The sequence below is a fragment of the Trypanosoma conorhini genome (genome assembly GCF_003719485.1).
Source record: "Trypanosoma conorhini strain 025E chromosome Unknown Tco_14.4_contig_00078, whole genome shotgun sequence".
NCBI classification, from domain to species: Eukaryota; Euglenozoa; class Kinetoplastea; order Trypanosomatida; family Trypanosomatidae; genus Trypanosoma; species Trypanosoma conorhini.
Window position 1 is genome coordinate 19915 of NW_021704167.1, and position 24076 is coordinate 43990.

General features: G+C 59.3%; 9 protein-coding genes across 9 annotated transcripts, besides 19 other annotated features; all 9 read right to left on the bottom strand.

Moving 5' to 3' along the window:
- Nucleotides 1-125: 125 nt before the first annotated feature.
- On the bottom strand, nt 126-2585 carry Tco025E_02099 (kinesin heavy chain; the record flags this gene model as incomplete). Its single annotated transcript, XM_029369034.1, has 1 exon — nt 126-2585. The coding sequence occupies one exon, from the start codon at nt 2583-2585 to the stop codon at nt 126-128; it is 2460 nt and encodes an 819-aa protein (XP_029230809.1).
- A 63-nt stretch (nt 2586-2648) lies between these two features.
- Nucleotides 2649-2668: a microsatellite.
- Nucleotides 2669-2842: 174 nt separating this feature from the next.
- Nucleotides 2843-2907: a sequence feature (A-rich).
- Nucleotides 2908-3703: 796 nt separating this feature from the next.
- Nucleotides 3704-5572, bottom strand: Tco025E_02100 (uncharacterized protein; the record flags this gene model as incomplete). The annotated part of the gene is made up of 1 exon (XM_029369035.1): nt 3704-5572. The coding sequence occupies one exon, from the start codon at nt 5570-5572 to the stop codon at nt 3704-3706; it is 1869 nt and encodes a 622-aa protein (XP_029230810.1).
- Nucleotides 5573-5606: 34 nt separating this feature from the next.
- Nucleotides 5607-5642: a microsatellite.
- Nucleotides 5643-5713: 71 nt separating this feature from the next.
- Nucleotides 5714-8146, bottom strand: Tco025E_02101 (putative FG-GAP repeat protein; the record flags this gene model as incomplete). The annotated part of the gene is made up of 1 exon (XM_029369036.1): nt 5714-8146. The coding sequence occupies one exon, from the start codon at nt 8144-8146 to the stop codon at nt 5714-5716; it is 2433 nt and encodes an 810-aa protein (XP_029230811.1).
- Nucleotides 8147-8239: 93 nt separating this feature from the next.
- Nucleotides 8240-8281: a sequence feature (A-rich).
- A 128-nt stretch (nt 8282-8409) lies between these two features.
- Nucleotides 8410-8441: a microsatellite.
- A 9-nt stretch (nt 8442-8450) lies between these two features.
- Nucleotides 8451-8473: a microsatellite.
- An 18-nt stretch (nt 8474-8491) lies between these two features.
- On the bottom strand, nt 8492-9712 carry Tco025E_02102 (mitochondrial editosome-like complex associated TUTase; the record flags this gene model as incomplete). Its single annotated transcript, XM_029369037.1, has 1 exon — nt 8492-9712. One exon carries the CDS (start codon nt 9710-9712, stop codon nt 8492-8494), a length of 1221 nt encoding a protein of 406 aa, XP_029230812.1.
- Nucleotides 9713-10023: 311 nt separating this feature from the next.
- Nucleotides 10024-10101: a microsatellite.
- A 424-nt stretch (nt 10102-10525) lies between these two features.
- Nucleotides 10526-10558: a microsatellite.
- Nucleotides 10559-10599: 41 nt separating this feature from the next.
- Nucleotides 10600-11856, bottom strand: Tco025E_02103 (uncharacterized protein; the record flags this gene model as incomplete). The annotated part of the gene is made up of 1 exon (XM_029369038.1): nt 10600-11856. One exon carries the CDS (start codon nt 11854-11856, stop codon nt 10600-10602), a length of 1257 nt encoding a protein of 418 aa, XP_029230813.1.
- A 64-nt stretch (nt 11857-11920) lies between these two features.
- Nucleotides 11921-11996: a microsatellite.
- A 248-nt stretch (nt 11997-12244) lies between these two features.
- Nucleotides 12245-12293: a microsatellite.
- Nucleotides 12294-12779: 486 nt separating this feature from the next.
- Nucleotides 12780-12803: a microsatellite.
- A 191-nt stretch (nt 12804-12994) lies between these two features.
- Nucleotides 12995-13039: a microsatellite.
- A 33-nt stretch (nt 13040-13072) lies between these two features.
- On the bottom strand, nt 13073-13921 carry Tco025E_02104 (uncharacterized protein; the record flags this gene model as incomplete). The annotated part of the gene is made up of 1 exon (XM_029369039.1): nt 13073-13921. The coding sequence occupies one exon, from the start codon at nt 13919-13921 to the stop codon at nt 13073-13075; it is 849 nt and encodes a 282-aa protein (XP_029230814.1).
- Nucleotides 13922-14145: 224 nt separating this feature from the next.
- Nucleotides 14146-14164: a microsatellite.
- Nucleotides 14165-14178: 14 nt separating this feature from the next.
- Nucleotides 14179-14204: a microsatellite.
- Nucleotides 14205-14403: 199 nt separating this feature from the next.
- Nucleotides 14404-14438: a sequence feature (A-rich).
- A 116-nt stretch (nt 14439-14554) lies between these two features.
- Nucleotides 14555-18229, bottom strand: Tco025E_02105 (uncharacterized protein; the record flags this gene model as incomplete). The annotated part of the gene is made up of 1 exon (XM_029369040.1): nt 14555-18229. The coding sequence occupies one exon, from the start codon at nt 18227-18229 to the stop codon at nt 14555-14557; it is 3675 nt and encodes a 1224-aa protein (XP_029230815.1).
- Nucleotides 18230-18361: 132 nt separating this feature from the next.
- Nucleotides 18362-18400: a sequence feature (GA-rich).
- Nucleotides 18401-18483: 83 nt separating this feature from the next.
- Nucleotides 18484-18519: a microsatellite.
- Nucleotides 18520-18848: 329 nt separating this feature from the next.
- Nucleotides 18849-20081, bottom strand: Tco025E_02106 (homocysteine S-methyltransferase; the record flags this gene model as incomplete). The annotated part of the gene is made up of 1 exon (XM_029369041.1): nt 18849-20081. The coding sequence occupies one exon, from the start codon at nt 20079-20081 to the stop codon at nt 18849-18851; it is 1233 nt and encodes a 410-aa protein (XP_029230816.1).
- Nucleotides 20082-20208: 127 nt separating this feature from the next.
- Nucleotides 20209-20233: a microsatellite.
- Nucleotides 20234-20270: a microsatellite.
- A 1452-nt stretch (nt 20271-21722) lies between these two features.
- Tco025E_02107 (cytidine triphosphate synthase) lies at nt 21723-23510 on the bottom strand (the record flags this gene model as incomplete). Its single annotated transcript, XM_029369042.1, has 1 exon — nt 21723-23510. One exon carries the CDS (start codon nt 23508-23510, stop codon nt 21723-21725), a length of 1788 nt encoding a protein of 595 aa, XP_029230817.1.
- Nucleotides 23511-24076: the final 566 nt, after the last annotated feature.

A 24076-nucleotide genomic window follows, 5' to 3' on the forward strand; every position in this document is an offset into this window, starting at 1 on the left:
CGGCGTCGCCTCCCACTCCCGTCGCTTCTCAGCTATCACTCAATAACAATGAAAGCGGAGAAACAGAACCAACCAACCAAGCAAAGGAGGAAACACACGCTCTGTCCAGCACATGTTACAAGATATCAGGTCAACTCTTTATGCCCTCCACCACGAATCGGCCGCACAATGATGCCGTGGCCCGTTCCAACGGGTAAATCCGTCGGCGAACGATGCCCCCGTGACGTTAGCGCGGCCTCGAGCGTTGGTGTGCTGCTCCTGCGTCCAGTGTTGCTCCTGCGTCCAGTGTTGCTCCTTCCGTTGTATTTTCCACCGCGCAGGTGAGAGTTGTTCAGAAGATAGTCGTAGTGCTGCCGCCAGTAAAAGGCATCGTTGCGTGCGTCCTCAAGCTGGGCTCGGTGTATAGCCCGCTCATTTTCCAGCGCCTTCTGCAGCCCCTCCCTTGCCGCGCCCTCCTGCCGCAAGCCGTGCTTGAGGGTTTCAATGCGCCCGTGGCGGAAGGCTAACTTCTTCTCGGCGAGCTGCAGCTCCAGCATCAGGGCGCCATTCTGGTTCCGCAGCTTCTCCACCTCCTCCACGATAGCCTCCATACGGTGCAGCAGCGTGCCCTGCCGTTCCTCCCCCTCGCGGTTGTGGCAGCCGACCCAGTCATTATCCTCAACGTCGCTCATCGTGTTGGGGACGGCGACGGTGACGTTGTCGCCCCTCCCTGAGTCCGCGCGCTCGTAGCGCGGCAGGTTGGCAACCGGCGAGTTGGCATCCCTGGACCGCGACCACCACCTGCTACTCGTGGGGCTGATGGCCATCGCTGCGCCCTCTGCGATTGCCGTGCTCGCGCCGCGGGTTGTGGGAAGTGATTCACTCCTGTTTGTGATCTGCAGCGAATCTCGACCCACCGACGCCCGGTCAAGGTGGCGGCGCGGCAGCAATGCGTGGTCTTCCGCCTTTCCACAGATGACGCGCAGCTGTTCCAAGTACGAGGTCAACTGTATGGGCACGAGCTTGGCCTCCTCTCGGGCTTCATTAAACAACATGCGGTAGTGTTCCGCGTAACGGCGCTGCGCGTACAGCTCCCGTGCAAGTTGCGCAAACTCCTCCTCCCATGCAGCGCACTCCTGTTGCAGAATCTGCACCAGCGAAGATTGGGCCGCGGACTGCGCGTAGAGAAGATCCGTTGTGCACTGCGCATCGCGCAGCGCGTCGCGCAGGCGCTCCAACTCTGCCCGCATGTCTCCTAGGGAGAGTTGCTCACGGACGGCTTGCTGCAGCAAGGCATCCACGCTACCAGAGTCCACCGAGTCCTCATTGCGTTGGGGGTGACTGCCTACCCGCGGCTCTGAACATGTACGAGCCGTGGATACTTCTCGTGAGGAGCTGCCACAGTTCCGTTCACGAAGCAAACGCCGCAGCCTTTGTATCTCCAGCTTCGCAAGTGCTAACATGCCCTTCAGTTCCTCCATCGTAAACTGTCGATTGACGACCGCCCGATTGCACACGTTCTGCGCCCGTGCCCCAAAGCGCAGGGTGGAGAGGGTGTCATGCGCCGTCAGTTGTGAGGGGCTGCAGCACAAAATAAGCGCTGTGCGGGAGTTCCCGCCTAAGGAGTCCTTTAGGATGCGTGTGAGTTTGCTGTCGCGGTACGGCACATGCGAGTGCTTCTCCGCCAGGCAGATGATGACGTGCCCGAGGGTGGCGAGGGAGCGATTGATCAGCTTTGCCTCCTCCAGCCGGAGGCCGTCGGCCAGCGTCCTCGAAACCTTCTCGCAGCCCGCGAGGTCCACGAGAAAGAGTTTCCCGACGGTTGCCTCGTGCTTGGCGGAGTCCACGCTCTTCACCGTGATACTCACAACACAGTGACTGCGGCTACTGGCGTCATTAACGGCCGTCGCCGTGGTGACGCGCCGACGCAACCCACTACAAACGAGCTGCAGCACCTCCTCCGTGCTCGTCACGTAGGGCATTTCGCAGTTCTCCACATAAAACCCAGTCGGGTCCTCGCGCACGTGCAGACTACTCCCGGTGGGACTAAGCAAATCCCGCACACGTTCCATGTAGATCTCCAGAAACTGCAGACGAATCTCAAACTCCACCGTCGCCTCTGCACTGTGAATGGCGTGGAACAGTTGCCGCACCGCACGCGGCACGATGCCGGCGCCGTCGTTGTGCATGCTGAGCACCATCGACCCGGATCCCTCACTTGTGGGGGAATGCACGCCGAACATGGTGTGCGTCTTGCCGCTCCCGGTCTGCCCGTAAACTAGCAGGGTGCCGTTGTACCCGTGCATGACGTCGTCGACGATGGGGCGAGCGACATCGTCGTACAAGTGCTTCTGCGTCGTGTCAGGCTGGTAGACGCGAGAGAAGGTATACGCGTCTGAAACAATCACACTCCCATTCAGAGAATGGGGGTCATCTGCCGCCAGGCCAGAAGAAGCCGCAAGCTGCTGTTGGGCCGTGGACGGAGGCTTTACTGTTTTACAGACCACGTGCCTCTCCCCCTCGAAGGCCACGCAGAAAGCGGCAAACCGCTCCCCATCGTTCACTGGACGAAACCGGCAATAAACACGCACCTTCTCCACATACATCCAGGCGCCTCCTCCCTTTTCACGACTTTCACTACACTACGCCCTGTGGCCTCTCTCTCTCTTACACACACACACACACACACGAGGGGCAGACCGTAGCACAGAGCCACGCTCCTGCCTTTTAACTATTCCCTCCTTTGCTTCTTCCTTTTGTGTGGGAGCTCCTCCTCCGTTTCTACGTACCCGCCACTGAAGCAGCTACGCGCAAGCCCACAGACACACACCCCAGTGACGATGGAGCGTGCACGGTGCCGTGCAAAAAAATAAAAATAAAAATAAATTTAAAATAAAAAAAAGACAACAACAAAGAAAAAAAAAGAAATAGGCACAAAAAGAGAAGCTGAGAAAGGGGCTCCGGCATCAGCATCGAAGGCTCTGGCGGGGAATGCACTCCGCAGCACAGTTGCCAGGCCGCCGCGACCATCGCTGCCTCCGTGCGGTTGCGGTTGCGGTAGCTGGTACCGGCGGTCCTTTTATGCCCAAGGAGCGACCTTCCTCCCCTCCTGCCCTTCCTCGCAGGGCAAACCAAGCAACGGCAACCACAACAGCAAAATGAAGGCCTTGCCTGCAGCAACAACAGCATCATTATTGCTGTCAGCAGTGAGGGCAGGCCCCCTCTTAGCACTCTCTGGTGACCGTCGCTGTCACTGGGTGATCCGCCCGCTACCCAGTGGGGCACAACCCCCCACGCGACACTGAACCTCTACTCTAGCCTCAACACATCTTTTTTTTCTTTTTTTGTTCCCTCTCTCCCCCTCGCCCTCTCTGTGTGTGGGTCGCAGCCACTTTTACGCCTGCCGACCCAATGAAGCTGCTTAACCGCATCTAGCCACAGAGTCCACGCAGGCCCCGGCACTCTCCGCCCACGCCCGCCCGCACACATGTTTCTCCCTCGCTCATGAAGAAAACCAAAAACAGCAACTCCACATATTCAGCTAATAGTTATAAAAATGGCCCAATAAATAAATACAAGGCAAAACAATAACTTGAAGCCGCCAGCGTCCCTAAGACACGGATGCCTTTAAGTTGAGTCTTGGAATCAAGGGTGGCTTGACAGCTTCTACTGGAGTTTTTGCAGGCAACAAGAGGTGGTGTGCTGTGCAGAGTGTTTTGCTTCCTTAGTGTGGGTGTCGAAAACTGTAGAGCCTCTTCTTGATGCTCCAGCCGGTGGTGCCGTTGCCATTTGCCCCACTTTGCCGTTCCTGACGTTTGCGTACGAGAGAATTTGAGCTCCCTGCACGACCCTCGCCCGGGGATGGAAGCCGCGTGGGGTCTACGGGGGGATGCACACTGCAAGCCATCGTCAAGACCACCTCATCGTTCGACGACACCTCGTCCTGCTGCGAGCCAACAACGGTGATGGGGCTGGCGTCCCCCGCGGCGCCCTCGTGGATTTCTTTTTGCCCGCGCACTGTGTTCTCTCGCCGCTTCGGTGAACTCAGCTGCCGTCCCCCGCCGACGTGCGTAGTTGCCGCGGATACGGATGCCCTACTTGTCTCGTTCAGTGAGAATGCGTCCAGCGCCGTACGCGACAGTTCAGTGGGGGTGCCTATTTCCTCGGCCATACGCTTTGCGGTCCGCGTGCGCTCCTCCTTGTCGGCGAGGAGGCCGCCCGCATTGTTGGCCGTCTGCGTCTCACTCGATACCAAAGCGAGCGCATTCACGGAGGCGCGGCGTCGTACGCGTTGTACCAACGACCCCCCTTTGACATGAGACGTGCTGGCGTCAGACGGCCCTGTTTCCGGCGCCACAGCCACCGGCCGTCCCTCCGCCGGCGACAGAGCGGACCCGGGCGCACGACGGCTCTCGGCGCCTCCACCGGCACGCTTCTGCGGGGCCGCGGAGCCCGCTTCGTGCGGGGTTGCGACTTCGGGGTGCGGGGAAGCGCCGGAAGCGGCGGCTTGAGACAACGCACACCTCTCCAATCGTTCAATAGTCATTCGCTGCGACTCTACTTTCATATGCAGCTGCTGGCACTCCCTCTCCGTGATGCGCTGCTCGGTGCGTAGCTCATGCACAAGGCCGGCCAGTGACATTAGATGGGAGTGGATGGTGTGGTTTGACAGCAGCTCCCGCTGCGTGTGCTGCCCCTTCAGGCAGCTGCCCAGAAGTCGAAAGGGACACACCACGACCGACTCGTCCTCGTAGCCGCCGATGTCGCCGTCGTCGTCCTCGTCGTCCTCGTCATCCTCGTCAGCGGCGGCAAGCGCGGCGAAGGCACCCAACTCCTCTTCCGTGAGCGACTCCCGCTTGCGTCCCTGTTGGGGCCGGCCGGGGCGTACTCTCACCCGAGGAGGAAGCGAGGCCGGGGATAGTGAGGGCGGCGACGCCAAGTTGGAGGGCAGCAGCTTCCCCTTGAAGCCCTTCCTGCGAGCCGCCCCGGCCGGGCGCCGCGCGTGCATGGCCCCCTGTGCGACACTGCTGCACCCATCTCCCCTTGCGTCCTCGCTCAGTGCATCTTCGTCACGGTCGGAGGCGCTAAGCGAAACCACCGTTATCGCACACGAGGCCAGCGGAGTCACACTTCGGGGACTACGCTTGCACGCATTTTTTGTCGCGGGCTGTGCCTCTGTGCTTTGGTGGGGCGGCATCAACTGCGCCCCGCCCCAATCGTGGCTCTGGCGCCGCTGCCCTTGAGAAGGGGTGCTGCACTTGGCTTCATGCGTGTTCGCATCTAGTTCCGCCAGCGCCCGGAGGGCGCCGCCCACGGCCTGCCGCCTCACCGTTCTTCGCCGCGGAACGTGTTGGTGGGCTTGTTGCTCTCTAGCCTCTTTTTGCATGCTGGCGGCGGTGTCTCGGTCGCTTGGCTGCGCGACCCCACCACCCGCCCGTGCGCCTCGTCTCGCTTCTCTAGGAACCTGCGCGGTGCGGCCGGCTGCGGGGGCGACGTGAACGTCTCTTCCCCACCGAACCCCGCGCGCAAAGAGGCTACAACCACGCACGACGAGTGATACAATGGGGAGGGCGGGAACGCGTGTGCAGAGCATGCCGCTCGTGGGAGGTCACGCACGCTGTCAACGGCACATCCACACACACACAAACACACGCACATGCACAGAAGCAGAGAGGCAGAGGGTAAGAAAGAAGGGGGACAGAAAAAGACGGGAAACCCGAGTTTGGTGCCTTGGTCATTCCGACAACTCCGCGTCCAGCTGCAGCAACAGCTCCCACTCCTGCGGGGTGTAGCCAGCGGCGCACAGCTTACGCGCGGCAAATCGTCGCTCCTCTGGAGAGAAGAGCGACACCGGGTCTGCGCAGCACTCCGCTTCCAGCAAGGCGGTGCCCAATTCTAACATCAATTCCTCCTCTTCCTTATCCACGTTGTCCACCTCATCGCCGACATGCCCACCGCCTGCCGTGGGGATGCCGCACCCGCTGCAAACCTCGCCCCACCCATGCGTCTTCCCACCACCACCACCAGCACCAGCTGCAGCCACGTTTGCGGCGTGGGCGACGGCCAGAGGCCCCGACGACGCGAGTGGTCGCTCTCCCGTGCCTGTTTCCTGCCTCGGGCACTGCCGCGCTGAAAGGAACGCATCCCCGCCCACCGAGGAAATCACAATCTCGTCCACGGTCACACACACGAGGAAGATCCTGCGGCCGTTGCGTGTTTCTACGGTACCACAGTTGCAGCCGCAGCAGCACACAAACCTGCTTCGCGGCTGCAAGGAAGCAGAAGAGATGGCGGTAGTAGGCGTCGTTGTTGCCGCACGGCCGGGAGCTGCGCAGCATGGGTGCATGGGCCTCCCCATGACTCCATCCTGCAAGATTGTACAGGATGAGGCATCCGCCTTCAGGTACGACTCAATGCAGGTCTTGCTGTTGCCGTCCACCAAGTAGCAGGTGCCGTCCGTGGAGAGAAGCACGGCGCGGAACTCGTCGTTTCCAACGCAGAAGTGACGAACACACTGCAGAAACCACTGTGGACTTAGATTACCTGACGCTATGCACAGGATCGAGGCGGCCGCCCATTTTCTGGAGGCAGCATGAGTGACGGCTTCCGTGGGGGTTGCACTTGACACCGTCTGCACCGCCTGCGTCGGAGTGTCGTCGTCCGCGGGGGACATTTCAAGGATGAACCAACGCCCATCCTCACTGGCAATGGCGAACTGCAGCTTGCTTCTCCCCACCGCCACATCCACCGCAAAGGAAAGCTGCAGATCATGTTCCAAGCCATCCCACACGGTCTCACTATCTTCTCTCAACTGCGACGCAGCAGCGGCAACGGCGGGGGTGCTGCGCCCACGCAACACACGCTGCTTTCTCGGCGACGACCCCGCTTCCTCTCGTGCCGCCGTAGCGGCAATCTCCGGCAACGAGACCGCGCCTCGCCCTGGCGACGAGCTACGCCCCCCGCCCTGCGCGTGGCACTCCTCCTCCGACACCGTCCGTGGACACGGCTGCCGTTGTTGCAGCTCTGAAATGCATCTCATCGAGCACTGCCAAAGGGGTTGCAGGAGCGTCGTTCGCGCGTTAGCCGCGTCATCCGGAAATAGCGACACCGTTCTATGAGCGGGGGAGTGCGAGGCCGTGCAGGCGCCATCGACGACGGTCTTTCCTGGGGAATCTCTGACGGTCTTCTCCTGCATCGCAACACACCGCGAGTGGCCCGAGACGCCCCACTGCCTCACGTTGCTAGTGGAGGCGTTGAGGAGAACAAGCTGTTCCTGACAAGTGAACAACAGCAATGTGGCCCCCGCCTGCGTCTGCTGGGAGGAAGCGCCACACATTCCACCACCGACAGGAGCCGAATCGTCAGAAAATACCTGCGTTTCCGCTGCTGCATTTTTTGAGGATGCTGGTGGGGTGCTGAGAACGCGCAAATTGCCTTCGGTGGCAAATGGCACGGTGAAGCACCGCATGGAGGTAACAGGTGCCTGCAGAAAGAGTGATCCGAGGCAGTCGCCCCCCGGTGCGAGGGAGTAGACATATATGCAATTCTGGGAGCCGAGAAACACCGTCGTCGCGCCCTCTTCGGCCGTGATATCGCCGCAAATGCAGTTTGGTGCCACACAGAAAACATGTGAAGACGTGAACGAGGGATTACTGGACATGATTCCCTCGTTTTGGCTGCTCGCGCAGTTGCCCAGGCGGCTGTTGCTCCCCGCGCGGGGCGTGGGAGCCGCATCCTGCTGCCGCTTGGTGTGGCCAGGGGCGCAGAAGGCCGCCGGCGCAGGCCTGCCGCCGCCCACAAGGAACCCCTCGGTGACCTCGCACTGCCCCTCCAGCGTCAGCACCACCAGTCGGCGATGGGCCGCGCTGTACAGCACGATGCAGATGGTTGCGGCAAGTGTGCGGGAGTAGATCGGCACGCGGTGGTCCGGCTTCACCACGATGAGCTGCCCCCCGGTGGTGCCAAAAATGATCTCCGCCACCCCGTCCCCGTCCACGTCGCAGGCGACGAGGGCGTTGGGCATGACAGACCCCTCCTGCGCGTGCTTGCGGAACTCCCACGAGTCCACCTGAATCGCCGGTAGGCGCCGCACCCGACCAAATCCCCTGGAGCCGCAGTTGCTGCTGACATTTGTCTCGTCTAGCAGGGAGTAGAGGCCCACGGACATGCCTCCGCGCCTCACCGTCCCTCCACTGCTGCGTGCCCTCGGCGCGGGCAGGAGGCCAAAGGCAAGAAGCAGCCAAGAATATATATGTATATAAAAGAAAGAAAGAAGAGGAGAAAAGCGAAGCCAGAATAAAGACGCCCTACTGTTTTCCCTCCCTTCGTGTTTTTTTTTCCTTTTATTTCCTGCTCTTCGTCTCGTTTCGTCTCGCGGGGTCTACGACATTTTCACTCCTACCATCGGGCGTGACACGAAGCCGCAGAGAAACACAAACAGGCAAACACACAGACACACACACTCTGTGAGAAACAACAACAACAACAACAACAAGAGAGAAGCAGCCAGCCGCTAACGCGCGCGAAACGTTTTTACGCGCGGGTCCCTTGCACCGACGCCCTCAAAGCCGTGGAAGCGTGGCACAACGTCGCTCTCACGGAAGACCTCCTCAAAATCAAGGCCTGCCTCGTTCTTCACCAGCATCTCGTGCAGGCGGTTAAACTCCTGCTGCACGTGTCGCACGCGTGTTGCCTGCACGCGGCGGCCGCAGTTCACGTAATTCACAAAGTCCTCCACTACATATGGCGAGGTGCTGGGGCGCTGCGTCGTCTCATTTTGCATCGCCGCGGAGAAGTCATTTTCGTCAAAGGCGCCATCCTCCTTGTGCTCGGCAAGGTGCCTCTCCCACTCCTGCCGCTTCCTCGCCCCCAGGCGCTCCAGGTACTGCTTGGCCACCTTCTCATACACGCTGCGGTGCCGGCGCGGGTGAATTAAACTCACCGTGCCGGCGCGGAAGTCGTACTTCGAGTAGTACTCGGCAAAGCGCTGCAGGCAGAAAAAAACCGCCTCGCCCAGCTTCTCATCATCCCCGTGCAGCGAGTCGTAGATGGACGGCAGCCGAAAGCCCTCCAACTGGAGCTGGACGTCGGGGAGGGTCAACTCCCCAAAGTCGCCGGTCGGCTTTGCGAAGACGGGCAGCAGACCAAGCTCCTGCAGCACCATGAGCGCCATGGTCGTCACGGTGAAGCTGTTGAAGGTGGATCGCTCCGGCGCAATCACCTCCCGTGCCTTGCCCCACTCCTTCACGAGGTGAACGTAGGCGCGGTAGAAGTCCGGGAACACCTCGCGTATCGCGGCAAGAATTTTGGAGTTCTCCACCCCGCCCACGTTCCCGATGCTGACGTCGCAGTGAAGCCCCGAGAGGCTGTCGACGAACTGCACCACGGGAATGCGCGCCCGGATGTAGCGGACGTCCTCCATCCCCATTTCCGCAGCCTCCTTGGAGAAGCGCATCAGGCGCTTGTTATTTTGTTCATCCACGCGCTCCATCCCCTGCAGCCAGGGCGAGAAGTTGCGGTACGTTAGGGAGAGATCGACGTCGGATGTCGGCTTGCAGAAACCGCTGACGTGCGAGCCAAAGAGCTCCACGTGCGCCTTGTTGACGGAGCGCAAGCCGATATCCAACACCCGCTCCTGCAAGTCCCTCAGGATCGTCTCGTGATCCGCCGGCGGCTGGGAGGCGCGGTAGTGCGCCATCATGTCCTTGATGAACTTTCGCCGCGCCGCATTCATCCTCTCCGCCGTCCGCGCCGTGCCGCTTGTGGTGCTGTGAAGTAGCTTTGCGGAACGGGGGGAAGGGGGGGGGGCACGATAAAACAACAGAGCCGACAAACAAATAAGACAGAGAGTGGAAAAAAAGAAGGAAAAACAACGAGCCCATAAGAAAAAGAAACAAACAAACAAACAACATGAGCGAGATAAAAGAATTTAAGGCAAATGTTAGACACTTCAAGCGATGGCAACTATAAATCGTACGACTTGTGTGTGTGTTTTTATATTAAACTATTTTTCTTTTCGTTTTTTGTTGGGTTTTGGCCGCCAAACACCCAACCACCCACCCACACCCCCCCCTCTCCCTCCCCCAAACATCCCCCGCCCCCCACTCTCATCCATCCGCCTCCGTGTCTTGCGTCTCCCTCCTACTCCTGCGCCGTGAGGTGCGCCCTCGCCCGTGCCTGGATGCGCGTGTGCGTGCATGTGCGCGTCTCGTGGTCCGCAATGCATCGTACGAGGCGGGCGTACACGCGGATGCGCATATATATATATATCCATACATGTAGTTGGTCCACAGGAAAGGAAAAAAAAAAACGGCAAATCAAAAGCAACCGGCGAGTCCCTTTTTTTTCTTCCTGACCAAATATGCCTGGGACTATCCTTTTTCAAAACCCTTCGATAAATGGCTTTTTTTCTTCTTCTTCTCCAAAGTGCATTTTGACATCGTCTTTTGCGAGGGCGAAGAGGGCAATAATCGGTCCACACCCCCTTTCGTTTGGGCCTGCCGTGCACGCTCCTCGCCCCTCCACGCATAAATGCGCCCAGACGTGGATATATATATAAATATATAAATAAATATATATAAACGAAGCGGGTGGGGATGTGAGGAGAAAGCGCCGTTAAATTTACGCAACGCCACGTGAAGGACCTCGGCCATTCGCGGAGCTCACGGCTGTTGCGGCATCATTGACGGGGGCGCACCACATCTGCGTTCCGCCGTCCACAATGTTCTCCGGCAGCGGGACGTTAACCGTCACGCCGGCCCCGTTCGGACGCATCATGCGATGCCGCACGAAGCGCAGCAAGAGGAACTTGACTATCAAAGGCACAGCAAAGAAGTTCTGGATGCGGTAGCGGGTGAAGAGGGTTGACATTTTGAGCGAGAAAGCCGGCTCCGACTCCAGCCAGAGCGTGCACTGAAGATACGGCTTCCGCCGACTATCCATGGTGGCCCTTTCATACTGCAGTTTTGCACAGACGCGAACGTGGGCCTTGATGAACTTTACTTCGTTCACCCTAATAGAAACCGGAAGAAGTCTGCCACGCGCCAAGCAAATATCCGCCTGCAACGAGACGTCGGCGCCGCCGGCGTATTCTACTTCCGCCTCGAGCTCCACCACAGACGCCGGAAACCCGGCGATGCTCCCATTCAGCGTCTCCTCGTAGGAGTCAGCACCCCATATTTCCCCCTTCTCCTCAGCTCCTGAAGCGTGCGTCCCCAGCAGCGAGGGACGGCGCTTCCCTTTTTGCGGCGCCTGACTACTGACGCCTCCGGCGGCAGCACCTGCGGTGTTCGCAGCCCCGGTGGCGCCAGCCTTCCCGGAAATTGCGGCGGCCAGAGGAGGGTTGCTTGCGGCCGCAGAGGCAACCCCGGCGGCGGCAGCGGCAGCGGCGGGGATGCTCGTGTTGTATTCCATCTCAGTGAGGTTTGTCACGCGAATGGCACGCACGCTGGGCGGCCGGTGGCCGATGGAGTGGACCCTGCACGCCGCATTTGCCGCGATGCCGCGGTCCTCTAGCATGGCCTCCAGCCGCTCCTCAAGGGTCTCCAGCAGCCGCCGCGGCGCCCCCTTAACGCCACTGCCGTCCCCGCTGTAGGCGCCACTCGCCTCACCCCGAAACAGGGCGTTTGCCGCGGCCGGCTGCCGACCCTGCTGCTCCGTCGCACCCGCCGCCTTTCCCTCCTCCCGCAGCGCCGCGTAAAAGAGGTCGAGGACGGCGTTGGCGAGGCGCTCCATCCAGACGCAGGTTTCGCCGTGGTGGCGAGAGACGCGTGTGCGGCGGGAGGGCAGGTGCCGGAGCCGCGTCTTCTTCACACGCAGCAGGGCGAGGAAGAACAGGACGAACCCGGTGATCCGCACAATGGCCAGCAGAAACGACATCTTCTATCCACCACACTCCCCTTCGCTTCCCTCCCCCAAAGAGCACTGCGGATAGAAGGAAGACCAAAACAATAACAACAACAACAGTAATACAAGAGGGAAGATAAAATAAACAGCCACAAAACAGCGGCAACAACAACGGGCGAGGGAACCAGGCAACGGCGGCAAAGTCGCCCCGGCGAGGGGGCGAGACAGCCTGCTCGAGAGAGTCAAGGCGAACCAAACACACTTGCCCCACGCCTGCCCCAAGGAAAATACTCAGATGCGAAGAAAGGCTGGCAATCAATACCCGCACGCGAAAGAGAAGGAAACCGGCGTTGCGGTGGCTGACGATGTCGGGAGTGCAGGAAATGCAGGCAGGCTCCTCCCTCCCAAGCAAGAAAAGGAAAATAATAATAATAAACAAAACAACAACAACAACAACACCACAAAAAGAAACCACTTCGCTTGCACCATTCCCTCCCCACAGCAGCGTCTGAAGCTGTTGGCTTGTTTGGAGTCTTCAGTCCATTTCTCACCCGGGGGAGAGATCTGTGAGTTCGCTCACTTCGACGGAAACATCTTTTTTTTTTACCTTCATCCCCACCGTCGTCGCCGGTGCAGAGGCCAGCAGCCTCCATGGCCCCCGCCAGGCGAACTAACCGCAGCTGCAGCATCTCTCAGCTCGCCCTGCCCCTTCTCAGATATCGATGTTGCGTGTTCCTCAACTCCGCATGGGCCGGACGCTCCTTCTCCCCCGTCCTCTGTGCAGGTCGACGTCGAGGTCACCTCTCGCTCGGCGGGCTTCGACGAGCCACTTAGTGGCCATCGTGCCAGACACCCAAGCTGGGATTCAACGCCCCTGTCTGTGTGAGTCTCCTTCAACCGTGTCCGTGCGGCCGGTCATTCTCGTAGATCCCGTTGAAGTGGGAGCGTTTGTTGTTGTTGGTGGTGGGTGGGTGGGTGGGGGAGGAAAAGGCTCAAGGCAGAATATGAACATAGCTGTAGGAAAAGCAAAAAAAAAACGTAGCCCTCCGCACGGTGCAAGCAACCCAAGGATATGTAGAGAAATCACTCTTGTTGCTGTTATTGTTTTCGTTGTGCGTATGCACGCCTCTCCTTGACAGTCACCGCCACCCCACTTCTTTCATTCGCTGCATCTTCCTCTTCCTCTGCCACACCCGCGTTTCTTTCTTCTTCTCTTTTGCTTTTTCGTAACCCTGCCGGGGCGCTATCGCTACATGGTACCCGAAAGTGAGGGCGGCCCGCCACTATCACCGCAGTGATGGCTGTCGCCGCCGTCGCGCAAGTAGGATATAGGCGGGGGCAGCATGTCCGCATCCGGCGCTCCCTCTCGCGTGAGGGGAAGTAAGGGCGCAGACTCCCTCCGCGGAGTCGTGGCCTGGCAGCTGTGGGAAAGAGCTGTGCCATTGTTCTGCTGAGAGAGCCGTAGTTCGAGGCTGTCAAAGTACTTTGCGAAGCGGAGGCGCACCAGCCAAATCAACAGGCAAAGCCCCAGACACACTAAAACCATGGCCACCTCGGCGTAGCGCCTCCAGACGGCATCTAGCGAGAAAAGGCAGGCCCAGAGGCGCGCCACCAGAGCCTTGGACTCACCGGCGCTGTCGGGGCGCATCTCCTGTACACCGCCGCCGGCCGCGGTGGTGGTGCTCCTAAACAGGGCGCGTTGAAACGCCATCACGAGGTCACCCGGCCCGCCCCCACGCAGGAGTTCCAGAAATAGAAGCTCCATGGGCTTGGCAAGCACGCTTAGCAGCGCGTTGGCGCCCATCGTCAACAGTGTCCCATTGATGGCGACTAACTCTAGGCTTAGCCCGGCGTCCTCGACGGCACTGATTGCTGCCTCCATCTTATCCGCCAGCACCAGGGAGGTGACGTTGTCGATGGCGGCACGGAGGGCCTCATCCATGGGAGCCCCGAACTCAACGATGTGAGTGTACAGGCCCGAGAAGGGCCACGCCGGGGCGCCAGTGTCGCTTGATGTCGACAGGCCTCCCTTCGACGGCTCCGGCTGCCTCCCATCGCCCTCGGTGGGAAAGTAATCATCCGGCACAATTCTAACCATGTCGCCTTTTTTTTATGTCCTTGCGGAAACTTACGCCGCCTCCGTCTGCAGAATGTTTTGTTCCCTCCTTTTATGTTGGTTGCCAACTCGCTCTTCCGAATTGGCGCTACAGGAGGAAAAAAAAAAGAAGAAAAGGTAAACGTGAAATTGCGCTTCATTTCCTTCACCAGGCGCCCAAGTAGGCGGGATAAGGTGGCGGAGAGGAGGCAAGGGCGGGTACGCACGTGTGTGTGTGTGTGTGTGACGCCCCGGCACAGACCCCCCAATCCACCCACCCACCCACTTGGGCAGCCAACAAGCCGCACACTGCAACTGAGCACAATGGCAGGGAAGGAATCACACGACTTCATCCCGCACTTGCACTGACACAAGGAGAGAGATGTGGAAAGGAACGCGCTCCTACACACAGGAAAGGGGGAAAAGAAAAAAGAAAAGAAAAACATCATATCAGAGAGGGAAGGCTGAAAATGATAATAATTCGGAAACAAAAAACAACAACAACAAAAAAAGTAACACATATGAAACTGTTTACGATATGCAACACGACACCCACTGCCTACATGTCTTCCATATATGCGGGAAGAGAAAGTGAGTGTGAAAAAAGGGCAGGCAACAGTTACGGATGAGCCCTTTTTAACCACCGTGTTTGTGATTCTTTGCATTTTGAACCAAATTCTCCAAGTTACTGCGCACGTCCTGTACAACCGCGGCCATGGACGCATTTTCGCCCCGCAGTGTGTGGCAAAGCGAGATGACGGAGCTCATTTCTTGGTTTCTCAAACTCAGCGAGTGTCGAAGCAGCGTCACCTCCCTTCGCAGGGGCGCAATGATCTCGCTGTGGCAGAGCTCAACCTCCACACGTCGGTCCGCCAGGGCGCTTATCAGTTCCTCACGCTGCTCCGTGACCTCTTGGAGTCGTTGCCGCAGTGCCTCCTCGCGCGCCTTTGATTGCTCCAGCTGCTGCTGCAGCAGCGCCGCCTCCTGCTCCCTGCGTTGCAGGCCAACGTCCACCGCCTGCACCGGTTTTATGCTGGCCACATAGGCATCCAGGTCTGTGAACACCTTGTCATCATCGTACGGGTGTTGCTTGCGGTGGCGCTCGTCGCTGTCGCTGTCACTGCCATGGCCCCGGCAGGAATGGCCTCTTTGCCCCCCCGAGTCATTTCCACTCGAAGCACCCAATTCCTTTTTCGTGAGTGGCGGGCTCTTCCCCGTGCCGGACGGGGAGTGCTGCGCGGCAGCCTCCTGCTCACGACGCGACACACTGCAGAGGAGAACTTTTCCTCGTTTGGGTCCTGCCCAAGACGGCGATGGTCGCCGCCGCCGCCGCGCCGCTCTTCGACGGCGATCACGCCGGGACTGCGAGAGCTCCCCTTCCTCGCTTCTCCCACGCAGCTTTGAGGAGGCCCTCTCTTGTTCCTCGTGTCTGGAGAGAATAAATTTATGTGGTGGCTGCGAGAGGAGCTGAAGCTCATCACCATACTTTGTGCTGCAGGCAAGGATGACGGCGTCAAAGGGCTGCGCCTCTGCCTCGGCGTCAGCATCCCCTTCGCATGGTACTCTCACGATCGTCAAATCAGCGGCTGCGGTGTACGTCATTGTACTGCGCTGAAGCGAGGAGGTGCATGGCATGTTGTGAACCACGCAGGTCGGGCTTCGAGCGTCCCGGCTCACAAAGATGGTGTCCAGCCTCCACGGCGGCATCTTCTTCTCCAGGGAGGAAGGCGCGGAGGGCACGTTGCCACCAGCAATTCCACCGGTGTTATTGTGATTACTGCTGCCGCCGCCAACTGCGTGCGAGATGCCCCTTAAACTCACGGGTTCATACCCAAAAAACATGGGGGGTGGAGACTCCTCCGGGGTGGCAGCCGCTGCCGCTTGGGCGCCGCCGCCATTAGCCGTGTTTGCGCCGGCAAACTCCTCCAGCTGAGGCGCCTTCACATACACCTGAAGGGCCCGATCACCCACGCCACCGCCGCCGTGTCGCACGCCCGGGCATCTCTCATGTTCACGCTTCAGAGTTCCCGGCCACACGGGGCACGTTAGAGTGCAGGAAAAACTTGCCTCTGCTTTCCTGCGCCGCCGCTGTGCGGCGGCGGTGATGGAGGCTGAGCTGCGGACGCCGACGGTGAGTGTCTCGGCCCACGCCTCCGACTCCACCGCCTTCCGATGCAAGGCCGCGGGGAGAGGGGGGTTGGGGTGAACCAGGTGCGAGAACGCCAGTAAGCGTGTTCCTTCAAGACGCAGCGTGGATACGGGCACAAGAGCAGCAGCGGCAACGGAGTCATCGCCCCGGGCAGCAACGGCGGACAGAAAAAGAATCACTTGATGGGTTCGACCCAAGCCGGCGGACACCGCCGTCTGAAACCCCGGTGATTCCTCGCAGCATTTGTACACGTTGTGCCGCGCCATCACCGTTGCAACGGAAACCCCACCGCACGCACATGGAGGCCCATGCTCCTCCTCCACCCCCCCGTTGCCTTTTCGCGGGCTCGCTTCCAGCAGCAGCACGACGGACAGCAGTGCCGCCGCGAGGGTCAGTTTGGTGCCTGTTGCGGCCGTGCAATACCCGGACCCCGGTTTCGCGGGGGCGGCGCGGCCCACCTCCCCGCGCTGCAGGGCGAGGTTGAAGGAGACGAGGTGCAGGAGGTGGTTAAGGGCGCGGGAAACCACCAGCGTCGATGTGGGGTTTCGCCCACCGGCAGAAGAGTCGTCTGGACGGCGATGGCCGGAAGCCGTCGTCGTCGTCGTCGTCGTCGTTTCATGCGTCGCAGCAGGCGCATGCGGCAGGGAGGAAGAAGAGTGCTCGTCCGCAAAGAACACGCCCAGCAGGACGGCACGGACGTCAACGTGTGCGGGGGCAGGCAGAAACAGCAAGCGTGTCAGTAGGAAATGCATCGCATTCGCCGCGTAGCACGCGAAGCGGCGAAACACCAGGAAACCTGAGAGTTGCTGTAGCGTGAACACAAGCTGCTTCTCCAGCGAAGAGAGTTGGCGGCGGGGACTCCCTTCACAGACCCGTGGGAAGGCACGGTGCCAGCGTGCATCCAGCTCCTCCTCCTCTGCTGGGGTGAGGCGACACAAGACGCCCGAGAGGTCCGGCTCTGCCGCAGCGGTGCTCCGCAAAAACAGCAGCGCCATCATTTTAAGTGTCAGCTGCACGCCAAACGTGCGTGCGACCCGCCGGGCCCCTGAAACGTCCGTTGCCTCCTCCCCCGCGGCGGGCCCCTCCACGTGGGAGGCGTGCTGCTCACACGGAGCGCCCAACCTCGGCAAGACGGAAAAAGCCACGTGGCGCAGCAGGTACTGCCACAACCCCTGCTCCGTGAGCGCCGCCAGAAGAGACCGCGACGACAGTGAATCCGCGTCACAGCACAGGCAGCAACCCAGCTCCTGCCCTGCAGCCTCCGCCTCCAGCTCCCAGGCCTCCGCCTCCGCCTCCGACTCCTGCTGCCAGTGGCGTAGACTACGACAGCCGAGCAGAATAGAAATCGCGTTGGAAACGGCGACGAGGGCACGCACCGCCTGCGCTTCCCCTGCAGCTTCAACCCCCTCGCCGCTCTCCTCCTCACCAGGTGCCCCGCCGGCTCCCCATGCCCACCCCACAACACGCCTCAAAAGATCACATGCCGTCGCAGACAACTGCAAGAGGTCAATTTTGCAAATGAACGAGGCGTTGCCCATAGTTTCCTCGTTGCTTCTTCGCCTTGCCGCAGCGGCATCCAGTCGCACACGGCGCCCAACGCTCTCGACGTGGAACACCAAATAAACGATAGTGTAGAGTGCTTCCACCCGCTCCTCCAACGTAAAGGTCGCTGCTTTGGTCTCAGAGCCCACCGCGGCGGGTGCGCAGACGCAGCTCAGTGTCTCCATGAGGCCGCCGTCAACGGCTGCAGCCAGCGAAGGCCGTCGTCGCAGCGGCGCCTCCGCGTCGTCATCCACGGAGGCCGTAAAGGACGGCGACGGGATGCACGCAGCAACGCCGGCGTCCTCCGCGCCCTGCACCCTCGGCGATGACTTTTCCCGTCGCGAGTCCCGCGGACGCTCGGGCGCCACAGACGCCGGGCGAAGCGCACCGTCCGGGGTGGGGTAGAGGACCGGCTTCAACGGCTTCGGCGGTGTCGCCGCCGCCGGCAGCGCGGCCCCCAGCGGCTGCCGCACAGACGCCTCGCTCGCCTCGGCGCGAAGGCGCCGCAGCAACGTGGCCAGCGGCGGTGTCGGTTCCTCCGCAGGCCGCTGCTCCTCGTCGGGACCGGCCCCGAGACGCTGCTGGCACGCCTCCCGTATGCGCCGGGAGAGTTGCAGCATTTGTGTCCCTCCTGCGACTCCCCCGGCGGGCAGCGAGGCGGCAGTCAAGCAGGGCAGAGGCAAAGCAAAGTAGCAGGCGCACTCCCGCCCAGGCAGAGACAGACAGATCGATGTGTACATACGCACGCATACAGAGAGAGAAAGAGGGAGAGGGGAGAGAGAGAGGAGGGAAGGCGGACAAAATGCGAACGATGACTCTAACAACAATGTACGCAAACGACCCCACATCATCAGTCATCAAAAAGAGTTAATCTACACACCACAAAACAACGACGACAACAACAACAACAGGGGGGGGGGGAGGGCGAAGCGAGACGAAAGAAAAGGACAAAAAACAACGAACAAACAAACAATGATTGACAGGAAGCCTTCGGAACTACTCAACCCCCTCAGTGGAAGGTGTATAGTGCTACTAACACACAGAGACACACACACTCCTTCCTCGGCAATAACCCCACACAGTGTTCAGCGCATAGCCCGACACCAACTCACCTGACCGCCCTTTCTTCCTTCAAACCGTATTTTTAGGAGAGGCAGTTAATTACGGAATCGCTTTTCCCACAGACAGCCAGCCTGAAACATCGTTCACTCTGCTGCGGCCCTCCGTTTCCTCAGTTCCTTACACCTGCAATTGACGGTATTCACACACCGCCTGTTTTATGGCTGAGATGTCTTCCGGCGTCGATCGGCAGCAGGCGCCGCAAATGACAACCTCAAACAACCAATCTGTCGCCTCGGGACGTTGCTGTAGCAGCTGCAGGACAAAACTCGCACACGTTTTCGCGTTTCCAGCCCCGTGTGCCAATCGTTGCTGTAGATCCCGCAGTAAAGGTGTTTCTACCTCTGGAGTTCGTCTCCTCTGTGGTGACTTCCTCCACTGCCCCTCTGCAAACATTTCACCCGAGTTTGGGTACAGCAGGAGCACCAGCGGCGCTTCCGTCTCCTGACGCTTCGTTTGAAGCAAAGCGCTTGCCACCAGGCTTACCTCCAGCGGAGCGGCACAGTTGCACCCCACACCCGCCAACGCCATCCCACGATTCTGCCGCAACGCAGCAAGCGCTCCCACAAACGTGTTGCCGTCCATCAGGCGAACGGCGGAGGTGGCTGCGTCCCACCACTCATCCAACTCGCGGTCACCTGCAGTGCCGGGAGGAGGCAATTCCACAGGCGCCGCTACGAAACTGAAGCACACAGGCACAGCACGCAGGCTTTCGTGCTGGTGCACAAAATCGAGGATCCCAAGTGCCTCATCCAGGCGTGGAAAGGTTTCCAACAGCAAGAAGTCAACCTTGAGGACCCGCTTCTCACCCACTTGACCCAAAAACGCCTCTAAGCGGCGGGCGTGAAAGGTATTGATGACGGCATCGTGCATGGAATAGTCGCCGGAGTACTCTTTTCCACCCGGCAACGAGGAACCATACGGGCCCAGACTTCCCGCCAGCAAAACGACTCTGTCCTGCCCCCCGCCTTGGACGGTGAAGAGCGCAGAGGCAAAAACATCCGTCAAACTCGCCCTGTTTTCGTCTGCCGCAGGTTCCTCTGTCGCATCCTCCTGCCATCGTAGGGGCATGCAGTGACGTGCCGCTTGAACGGCACGATCTACCAGCTCGGACATGGTCACATTTGACGCCGCACACCCCTCCTCGTGCATTTGATAGGTGCATGTCAGCAGCACGTCACAGCCCGCCCCAACGTAGGCCTGATGGACGCGCTCAACCAAACTCTTGTCTGAGAGAAGCACAGAGGAAGACCACATCGTCCCCAGCTTGTCATACTCCACACCCCAGGACTCCAGAAGGGTTCCCATCGCCCCGTCCTTGACGAGGACTCCAGGAAGCTGCCCTGCGCGCATCTCTGCTGCAAGGTTAACGCAATGGCTTTCCCTTCTCTTTTAGTTTTTTGCTGTTTCTCGCCGTCACACGGTGCTGATTTGCGCGCCGACAAACATGACCCTGACGACTGAGGAAGAGACAAACCAGATAATAATAATAATAATAATAATAACACCCCCGCAGCTCATCATCCATCGCCACAGCCACAGGTATAAAGAGACAAAAACCGTGTGGGTCATTTTTGGACCGCCCAAAACGCAACCGAGTAGGGCGCGTAGGGCAAAATAAATGCATTTACTTTAAACCATTACGCGCCCTGCGTCACCCCACACACACCTCCCACTTTATTTACGCATGCTTTTCGCAGAGTTTTTTTTTTCAATTTTCCTGTTATACAGCTTCACCTTTCCGACATCCCTCATCTCTCACTGGCGTTGATGTCGTCTCGCCTTTCCTATCGCAAGTAACCCAAGCCAAGAGCCACCGACAGGAGAGAAGGCAACCCCTCAGACAAAGATCCTTTACTTTTTTTTTTGGTTATTATCCGTTTCGAATCCTCGTCGCCTGTTCATCCTTCACCTCCCTGCCCCCAACCTACTCCTGCCAACTCGCATTCAAGAAGGAGGAGGGGCAGAAGTCCCGGGAATTTATGCGCGCATCTAGTAAATATGAATACGTAGTCCTGCGTCTCCTTCCTCCCATCCGAGGGATCACCGAGAGTTGGCACATGCACATACACGGACTGATTACATATGGCCATGCCATGCATGCCACGAGATCCACTTTTTTAATTCTAACAAAGCGACGGAGAGATATATGTTCACCTTCGCTTCACCTTTTTCTTATAGGTGGCTTTAACACTCATATCTTTCCTCTTTTCTATTTCGTAGTGACATGGTTTGGGCTCAACAGGGTGGCGTGGGGGAATGAGTGGACCAAATGCGGGCACACACGCATAGGTCAACGTTGCCTGCTTTGTGTGGGCGACTGAAGGCGCATGATGCTCCCGGCAGCCAACAACACCGCGTAGACGTCGAGGCGTGCATAGAAAGGGGCACAGCCACGCGTGCTCTCCCTTCCTCTCGCCTTTTTTATTTTCTCTCTATCTCTCACCCTAACTCCCTCTGTTACGTTGATTTGTTCACGTGAGTGCGCGTGTTTTTTTTTCTCTTGCGCGCCACTGCTGATTTGTTCAGTCACTTTGGAGGAATTTTATGGTCTTGTTTCTGCGCCCGTTAGCGCCGGTGCCGATGGCGAGGGGCCACGCGAACGACGCTCTTCTCCGCGTCCCCCGCACCGCCTCCACACGGCCGCCCCTCTCCCTCTCATACAGAGCGACACCCACACACACGCACGGAAAGAGAGGGGGGGGGGGGACGGACGAAGAGACGCGGCGGCGATCACGATGTTTCATCAAAAGTCTCTGCCTCGTTAGTTCTCCCGCTTCCGCAGGATTTCAACCTCGTTTATACGCATTCTTTTTTTTTCCTTCGTGTTTTCAGAGTATGCCTGTGTGTGTGTTTTTTTTTCTTCTGGTTCTGTTTAATTCTCTCGTGTTTATTGCTTTGTTTGTGTGAGATCTCACCCGCATTTTTAGTTTCCTTCTTTTTTTTTATTTCGTGCTGTTTTTCTTCCTTGCAGCTCTTCCGTTTTCGCCCCCGCTACGCGCACGGCGGCGACGGCCTGAGGCGGCGCGAGGCGCACGCCGCCGGCCACGCGTGCTGCTTCCTCGCCGCGGCGGCCATGAACGCGAGGTACGGCGGCGACGGGTCCAGCGGCGAGGAGACGAACTCGGGGTGGAACTGAACGGCGAGGAAGAAGCGGAGGGCGGGCAGCTCAATGGCCTCCACGCGCGTGTGCGGGCCAAGCGCCGGGTCCGACACCGCACTGATCAACACCCCCGCCGCACGCAACTCGTCGAGGCAGGACGTGTTCACCTCGTAGCGGTGCCGGTGGCGCTCCACGACGACGTCGGCGCCGGCGTAGATGGTGGACATGATGGAGTTCTTCTCCACCAGGTGCACCTCGCGGGCCCCGAGGTGCATGTTGGCCCCCATGCTATGGCGATCGCAGTCCATGATGCGCACGATCTGGTGGGTGCTCTCGCTGTCAAACTCCTCGCTGTTTGCGTCCTTCCAGCCAATCACGTCACGGCAGATTTCAATAAGGGCGACCTGCATGCCCAGGCAAACCCCAAAGTAGGGGATGTTGTGGCGCCGCGCCAGCTCCACCGCCACGCACTTGCCATCCACCCCACGTTTACCGAAGCCACCTGGCACAAAAATGCCGTCGCACTCGAGAATGGCCTCCTTGGCCTCCTCCGCATTGGGGCCCTCCAACATTTCCGACTCCATGTACAGGATGTCAAGCCGAACACGCAGGGCAATCTGACAGTGCTCCAGGCACTGAAGAACGGAGAAGTACGCATCCCCGCCGCCTGTGACGTATTTTCCCACAAAGGCGATGCGCACGACCGGGTTTGAAATGTCACGCAGGATCCTGGTGTACTCCACGTATGTTTCATAGTTCGGCACTTCCGCCGCTGGGACCCTCGGCTGCAGCCGTAGCTTGTGCATCAGCCGCTCAACCAGGCCATCCTTGGTGAACTCCACAGGAATTTCATACAAGCAATCCACATTTGGCGCCCCAATAATGTCGGAAATTTTAACACCACACTGATTACTTAGCTTCTCCTTCACCTCCTGTGTAAGGCGTTCCTCACTACGGCATATCAGAAAGTCCGGCTGAAGGCCAAGGGACAGGAGAGCACGAGAGCTGTGCTGCGTTGGTTTCGTCTTCTGCGCCCCACCAAAAACAGGAAGGTACGTCGTGTGCATGAGGCAAAAGTCTTGTGGCGGAATGGAGTAGCGAAGACGGCGCAAGGCTTCCACAAAAGGCTGTGACTCCATATCCCCTACTGTGCCGCCAAGCTCAATCATGCAGATCTCCGGCCCTTTGCCGCTCTCACACACCGACTCCTGACAGACGCGGAAGATGTGGTCCACCACCTCGTTCGTGAAGTGCGGCACCAACTGCACCGTCTTCCCCAAAAAGCCCCCGGCACGCTCCTTCTCAGTCAGCTTGCGGAACACCTTACCGGTGGTGATGTTGTGATTCGACTTGAGCGACACCGCCATCCAACGCTCGTAGTTGCCCAGGTCGAGGTCTACCTCGCCTCCGTCGGCGAGAACGTACACCTCGCCGTGCTCGAACGGGCTCATCAGGCCGGCATCCATGTTAATGTAGGGGTCAATCTTGATGCTGCACACGCGGTACCCCTGTGCGCGCAGCAAGGCGCCCGTCGCCGACGTCGTCACCCCCTTCCCAAGCGAGCTACAGACACCGCCTGTTACAACGACAAACTTAATGTTGTCGTTGGAGTCCACGGGGCGGGTCATGGGAGAGGGCAGGTAGTACGACGAGCCCGTAAACATCGATCTCGCGGACATTGCAGTAACAGACAAAAAATACACGTTCTGCGGTGTACAAGCGTCGCTGTATCCTCAAATTCACTGGGACAGAACAATAGGAAGAGGACGGCGCACGCACAACAACACGGTGTACGTTAACACAAGAGTATGTAAACAAATAAATGAAACGCGAAAAAAGTTCCATATATTCGTAGCGACACAACAAGCAGATAAGAAAAGATCACACTCAATAAGGGCCAGAGACACTCACTCTCTCTCTTTCTCTCCCCACACACACACACGCCGCACCTCACTCCCATCACCGGACAAAAAAAACGCCACGGCACCGAGTGCGGCGTGGCTGAGCGGTGGCTCTTGGGCGCCTTAACTGGGACGGTCCCGCGCGAGGCAAGGCGAGGCATCCCACTCAACGGGCCCTTGCGGGGCAGAGCCAAGCGGCAAGGGAGGGGAAAAGAGAAGGGGGCAGGGAGGCGCACCTCATGGGGATGTTCTGCTGCATCAGTTCGAGTGCACGCTGCACACGTCGGTGGAGGACAAGTACATCCGGTGTCTAATCACTGCGCGGCTGCAGGGCCCGCTCGCAC